This window comes from Nematolebias whitei, chromosome 16, assembly GCF_014905685.2.
Source record: "Nematolebias whitei isolate Nwh7 chromosome 16, NemWhi1, whole genome shotgun sequence".
In the NCBI taxonomy this organism is placed as follows: Eukaryota; Metazoa; Chordata; class Actinopteri; order Cyprinodontiformes; family Rivulidae; genus Nematolebias; species Nematolebias whitei.
The window spans coordinates 40,037,655-40,045,288 of record NC_056513.1 but is presented as its reverse complement, the minus strand read 5'-3'; the positions used below and the strand labels follow the sequence as shown (position 1 = coordinate 40,045,288).

At 41.7% G+C, this 7,634-nt stretch overlaps 1 protein-coding gene across 1 annotated transcript in view; it reads left to right on the top strand.

The window, feature by feature from the left end:
• LOC119422513 (slit homolog 1 protein) overlaps positions 1-7,634 on the top strand; it is a 285,059-nt gene that overhangs the window by 110,142 nt on the left and 167,283 nt on the right. The window contains exons 6-10 of the mRNA XM_037689889.1: positions 2,820-2,891; positions 3,162-3,233; positions 3,354-3,517; positions 3,589-3,736; positions 6,428-6,499. Coding sequence (XP_037545817.1) covers positions 2,820-2,891; positions 3,162-3,233; positions 3,354-3,517; positions 3,589-3,736; positions 6,428-6,499 — 528 coding nt within the window. The remainder of the gene's footprint in view (positions 1-2,819; positions 2,892-3,161; positions 3,234-3,353; positions 3,518-3,588; positions 3,737-6,427; positions 6,500-7,634) is intronic.

Genomic DNA, 7,634 nt, shown 5'->3' with positions numbered 1-7,634 from the left:
TTATGGAAGTTAAACAACTTTTCTATGATATTCAAATTTTTTGGAAATGGGCTGTCTTAGTGAGTGGTAAAAGTATGTGAGCCTTTGCTGTCAGTATCTGGTGTGACCCCCCCGTGCAGCAATAACTGCAACTAAACATTTCCACTAACTGTTCATGAGTCCTGCACACCTTGGAGGACTTTGATCCATTCCTCCAGACAGAACAGCTTCAACTCTGGATGTTGGTGGTTTCCTCACATTACCTGCAGCTTCAGGTCCTTCCACAACATCTGGATTGGATGAAGGTCAGGACTTTGACTGGGCCATTCCAGAACATGAACGTTATTCTTCTTGGACATTCTTTGGTAGAACCACTTGTGTGCTGAGGGTCATTGTGTTGCTGCATGACCCACCTTCTCTTAGACTCAGTTCATGGACAGATGTTCTGACATTTTCCTCCATAATCCTCTGATATAATTCAGAGTTCATTGTTCCATCAATGATGACAAGCCGTCCTGGCCCAGATGCAGCAGAACAGGACCAAACCATGATACTTCCACCACCATGTTTCACAGAGGGGAGAAGGTTCTTCTGCAGGAATTCAGAGTTTTCCTTCTCCAAACATAACTCTTTTCATTTCAACCAGGTGTGCCCAAACATTTTCCCTGAGAAGGCCAACTTTAAAATCTATCAGAGGCCTCGGGCCAAATGCAGTGATGTAATGCATGAAATGCAAATGCATCTTTAAGTAAAGTCCATTTATTCATCATACAGTTATTTAACCTTCCATTCTGTATAAAGAACTTTACAGAACCCAAAATATAACTAATACATAAGTCGTATATAAGAAATTAAAACAAATATTGAAATTTTGGCATTTCAGTATAATACGTAGTGCAAAATGTCAAAAACCTGCGTCCAACAGCAACACAACTCAGCAGTGACAAGAATATGAACATAAACAGTTCCATATATACGGTAGTCAATGGGCCGACTTTTCCATCTAACACTAAAGTCAAAGGAGTGAAATCACATTGATTCTTCAAAGGACATTTTAATATAGTCATGAGAACAGTCGGCTGGCCAACTTTGGGCATCTCTGATTTAAACAAAAAGTTCTATTTTGGTCTCATCCATCCACAGAACATTCTTCCAACAGTCTTCTGTCTTGTCCACGTGATCTTTATGAAACTGCAGACGAGCAGCCATGTTCTTGTTGGAGAGCAGTGGTTTCTCCTTCAACCTGCCATGAACCATTGTTCAGAGTTCTCCTGATGGTGGACTCATGAACATCCACATTAGTCAACGTGAGACAGATCTTCAGTTGTTAGAAGGTACCCTGGTCCTTTGTGACCTCGCCCACTATTCCACTCCTTGTTCTTGCAGTGGTCTTTGTTGGTCCACCACTCCTGGGGAGGGAACAACGGTCTTGAGTTTCCTCATTTGTACTCAGTCTGTGGGACTGTGGATCGGTGGAGTCCAAACTCTTTAGAGATGCTGTGTAACCTTCTCCAACCTGATGAGCATCAACAACTCTTTTTCTGAGCTCCTCAGAAATCTCCTTTGTTCCTGCCATGATCCACTTCCACAAACGTTGTGAAGATCAGACTTTGACAGACCTTTTTTTAAATCAAACAGGGTGCCCACTCACAGCTGATCATCATCCCACCGATGGAAAACACCGGACTCTAATTCCACCTTGAATGGACTGGACTTGTACAGCTCCTTTCTATCTGATCAAGACACTTAAAGCTCTTTACAACGATCTGTGCCTCATTGACCCGTTCATACAGCTCTATACTAGATCTCTACAAAGATAATGGAACAAATCATTCTAAAGAGACTAATCAGAGCTTTAGAACACATTCATGCACCGATGGACACACATCGGAGGCCTTGAGGGGTTCAGTGTGTTGCCTGAGACACTTCGACATGTGACTGCTGGTGGATGTTGATCACTTTTTTTGGATGATTACTTCCTCTGGTATTGGACGCTGTGCAGCTGGAAGGATTTTTATAGAAACATTTTTACTTTTGAGCATTTGTTGTGATGCGTAACCATGGTGACAAGGTGTTTTTTAACAACCAGGAGCAGCTGATTAACATCTCAAAAGCTCAAATACATCAGCTACAGCCAAAATGAGTAGAAAAAGAGGCACCTTGGTTGAATTTCCATCAACCTGGCGGCTGTGCTCGAGTACCTGACCACCAAGATCATGGAGCTGGTGGGAAACTCAGCTTTTGACAACGCCGGCACCGTAAGCTGTCGGTCCGTGGTGACGAGAAGCTCGGCAGACTGCAGGTAGGAGTGACCATCGCTCAGGGAGGAATTCTACCCAGCAGTCGATAACAACTGGAATGAAACCAAGATGACGAGCTACGACAACACTTAATTTCCCTCTGGGATTAATAAAGTATTTTTGAACTGAACTGAATTTGAACCCCCAACTCTTACATTGGAGGACGACTGCTCTAACCGCTCAGCCACAGCCGCCCCTTCACATTACCTGTTAATCCCAGAGGTTCACACACGTTTGCCACTCACTAATATGTAATATTGGATCATTTTCCACCTTAAATAAATGATTAAATGATTAAATGATTATTATGATGGCTTGACACTAAATGACCACCACACTTTTCATAGTTTTTAATAAGAAAAATTATTAAAAAGTGTGTATCAGTTTTCTTCTGAGTACTTTGATGTTTGTGGTTGTAGAGCAAAGCAGATGTGGAAAAGTTCAAAGGAATTTGAATACTTTCTTTTAAGGAACTGTAAATGATTATTGCAAATTTCATGTTATATATGGTTTCTAATTGTGGTTTTGTGTTGTTGGCAGTCAGCTGGATAAAAACCGTGTCAGTTGTATCGAGGAGGGAGCGTTTCGAGCTCTTCGATCGCTCGAAGTGCTGTGAGTAATCTGAGAGCATCGTTTCTCTAATTGTTTCCCATCTCTAAAAATATGCAGGTTTTTTGTGAAAATGACCGAAAGTATAACATTTTCTGCCACAATTTTTAGTGTCTCTGATGTGTATAAAGGAACATTTTTTCCATAATTTCTGTTACACTTCATACCTTCCTCATCCTTTTCCGTCACCTTTGCCTCTTTCCCTCTCATCTGCTCGGTCTCCCTTTATTGCTCCATTTTGTTTCTTGATGCCTTCATCTTTGTTTCTCCCAGCACGCTGAACAACAACAACATCACTACCATCCCCGTCTCCAGTTTCAACCACATGCCAAAGCTCCGCACCTTGTAAGTAGCACTGTTCATTGGCTGCTTACAGAGGCAAACATCTGGCTGGCTGCCTGTCGACGCACTCTTAAACTCTTCTTCGTTTTCTCTGTATCTGTTCGCCTGTCTGCCTTCCTGCAGTCGTCTTCATTCCAACTCCCTGCGCTGTGACTGTCACCTGGCCTGGCTGTCTCCTTGGCTGCGGCAGCGGCCAGCGTTGGGCCTCTACACGCAGTGCACTTCTCCCCCCTCTCTGAGGGGCCTCAACCTTGCAGAGCTGCGAAAAAGTGACTTTGCCTGCTCAGGTACAGCAGCTTGGGTGTAAACACAGATAATGGAATGAAGGCTCAGACTTTGCTCTTCTTGTCTTTTTAAGGTTACAGTGGCAGTGCCTTTGTTCAGCCGTGCAGTTTGGCATCTGGATCCTGTCCTCCAATGTGTTCCTGCAGCAACAATATAGTGGACTGTCGGGGGAGAGGTCTCACTGCCATCCCGGCCCACCTGCCAGAGGCCATGACTGAGATGTGAGTAGCCCCAAAGTAAAACGTATTCAGCATTTTTATTTCACCTCAAAGTTAAATTAAGGTGACCAACTGCAGTACTGACGATGCATGGATGTCCTTCACCACGGTCGTTATCTTTCTTAAAAGCTTGACTTTTGTGGCGGCACGGTGGCTCAGTTGGTACAGCTGTTGCCTCTCAATGAGAAGGTTGCTGGATTGAATCCCGGTCCGGGACTTTCTGGGTGGAGTTTGCATGTTCTCTCCGTGCATGTGTGGGTTTTCTCCGGGTACTCCAGTTTCCTCCCACAGACCAGAAACATGCATGTTAGGCTGATGCGAACTCTAAATTGTCCCGAGGTGAGAGAGAGAGAGTGAATGGTTGTTTGTCTCGTTTGTCTCTATGTGTCCCTGTGATGGACTGGAGACCTGTCCACAGTGCCTCTCACACAGTGACTGCTGGACATGGGCACCAGTGACCCTCACGGCCTGGAAAAGAAGACGTGGGTAAAGATAATGGATGGATGTTTGTGTTTACGTTTGTTTGGTGTTGGATGGCAGTGATTATGACTAACATATAAAATCCCATTTCATTACTATTACATCCTAACAACAAAGCTCATTACTGGTATTTGAGATTGGAGAAAAAATCTTTAGAAATAAATTTGTGTGCCTTTTTATCACAATGACATCACCAACAAGTCCCAAAACAAAAACATGTACACGAAATAGGAAAGTTCATCTCTAGGCGACACTGTCGTATGGCAACTGTAGCTTATGTCAAAAAATTTTAATTTTCACAATTATTTTGCAACACACTGTGCCAAACCTCTGAAATAATCAGACTGAAACAGGTTAATGCATACAGTAATAAAAGACAGATAGTACTGGAAATATCACCATCCATTCATTAAAAACATTTTTGCCATTTTGGGGTCTTTGAAGTTTCAGAGCCCTAAAGAGCAAAAATGAGACCAAAGTTTATTTTGGGCTTCATGGAAGAAAACAGATGTTTTTTTTAATAAATGGTAAATGGACTGTACTTGTATATCTCCGTTCTATCTGATCAAAACACTCAAAGCTCTTTACAACAGTCTGTGCCTCATTTACGCATTCATCCAGCTCTATACTAGATCTATAATCAGAGCTTTATCACATTCACTGATGAACACACATCAGAGGCTACGAGGGGTTCAGTGTGTTGCCCAGGGACACTTCAGCATGTGACTGCTGGTGGAATCGAACCCCCAGCTCTCGTATTGGAGGACGACTGCTCTAACCACTGAGCCACAGCCACCCAAAACAAGAGAACCTTTTACAGAAAAGAAAACTTTACCTTCAATTTGCAGACTGTGTATTTCTTGGAGTTAAAGGATTATTTCTTACTGATTTACTTCCCTCTTCCAAATACAACAAAGACCCTTGTCTTTATTGACCACAACAGGCTGTTTTTGGACACCTAATAGAACACAGTCTGCATATTTTGGCTCACTGGTGTGACTGGCGCACACTCAGTAGCATGACAGACGTAGTGGGAGGTAACATGGACAAATTCAATAAATAGATTTTACAGGCCATTACATGGACATACTTTTGATTTCAGCCAGTTCCCCCAGTGTGATGTTCCTCTGCTAGTGATTCGGGGAGCATTGTGACTGATGTCAGATGGAGAGCATGGCTGGTTTACAACCTTCAGTCAATTCATAGCAGACTTGGATGAGCCAGAAGTTGTTGTTTTTTCTAAGAGCGGCCGTTGTACAAGGATTATTACTGTTCGCTCATTATTCCTCAGTTTCTCTCATAGGTTTTCATTTATGGCTTCTCCTGCTGTTTATGAAAAACTTATTAAAATACATCACAATGTGATAATTGGGATTAGTGCGCTTTGAATCTTAGTAGCAGTACAATAAAAGAAAAACAAGTAAATGTTTTTAAAAAACTGTACAAACAATCTTACATACATATATTTTTAGTAAGTCTGTTGAGAAAAGTCAGGCCTCGGGATCCTTATGGCTCAGTCGCAGCAGAACCGTTCAAAGAGTACACGGGTCACAGGAAGATGACACATGATCAAATGGGACCGGGACCCTGAACAGTGATTTTTTTTACACAGTCGCTCTTAAAGTTTTAAGATTCGTGAGCATTTTACCACAGAATAAGTGTGTGATGTCACACGTTCAACTCTGTCTTGACTCTGTCTAAACGAACAAAACAAGAACAACTATTATTTCCCAGCTTTGAAACCGATCACACAGTTTATAGATCAACTGCAGACAGTTTTGTCTTCTTGGACACAGTGTTTCTGTTGGTTTTTGGACCTGTGGTTTTCTCTGAAATATCCTCAGAATCCAGAGATTTCACACAAACTCAACGCCTTCCATCGTATCTGAGCGCTGAATTATTTTCTTCCAAACTGGAAATGATTCTTTTGAACTTGTCCTGTTTCCTACACTTTACACACACATTTCTGCACAAATGACCAAATTACTCAAGGTTCCAGATTTTTGCTTGTTAATATAACTATCAGTTTTTCCAGAGTCCGTAGCAAACTTTTTTATAATGTTTACATGTTCTTTACTAGTTTGCTATCTGTGGATACAGGAACATTTATTTGTTCTTCTTTACTTTAATAATAATATGTTGTATGTTGGGCCAGTGGAACTCCACAGGCGTTTAAATATTTTACTGCTGGTAACATATTTGTTTCTCCTTTAGCCGTCTGGAACAGAATGGGATCAAGTCGGTTCCTCCAGGCGCCTTCACCTCCTACAAGAAGCTCTGTCGCATGTGAGTTCTTTAACACGTTTTGCTAAAAAGAAGTGCTATTGAAAATAAAAGAATAGCTCTGCTGAAATCAACTATTGCACGTACATTTCTTATAATCTTTTAGTGAACATGATAAGTAATTCTCATCAAGTCCACTTTATAAATGGTAAATGGACTGCACTTATATGGCACATTTCTATCTGATCAAGATCCTCAAAGCTCTTTACAACAATCTGTGCCTCATTTACCCGTTCATACAGAACTCTACTAGACCTCTACAAAGATTAATCAGAGCTTTATCACATCCATACACCAATGGGACGCACATCAGAGGCTTCGAGGGGTTCAGTGTCTTGCCCAGGGACACTTCAGCATGTGACTGCTGGTGGAATCAAACCCTCAGCTCTCGTATTGGAGGACAACTGCTCTAACCACTCAGCCACAGCTGCAATTCAAAGATTTTCTTTGGACGTTGGCGGCTTTTCATCTATTTTGGTTCAGTCATTTTACCCAATTGGGACAGCATGTTGTACAAAATAGGAAAAATGGACAAAAGAAGTAAAATGTTACGCCTAAAAACTATGTACAGCAGATGAACAATATCCAACGGTCATGCACAGCCCCTCTTCTGTGTGGGGTGCCCCAGGGTTCCATTTTGGGCCCTTTGCTCTTTTCCTTGTACATGTTGCCACTTGGATTTATCATAAGACAGCACAATGTCAACTTTCATTTTTATACAGACAATTTGCAAATGTATTTACCATTGAGGCCAGGATCCAGTAACAAATCTATTTATCATTGAGGCCAGGATCCAGTAACAAATCTATTTACCATTGAGGCCAGGATCCAGTAACAAATCTATTTACTATTAAGGCCAGGATCCAGTAACAAATCTATTTACCACTGAGGCCAGGATCCAGTAACAAATCTATTTACCATTGAGGCCAGGATCCAGTAACAAATCTATTTACCATTAAGGCCAGGATCCATTAACAAATCTATTTACCATTAGGGCCAGGATCCAGTAACAAATCTATTTACCATTAAGGCCAGGATCCAGTAACAAATATATTTACCATTGAGGCCAGGATCCAGTAACAAATATATTGACCATTGAGGCCAGGATCCAGTAACAAATCTATTTACCATTGAGGCC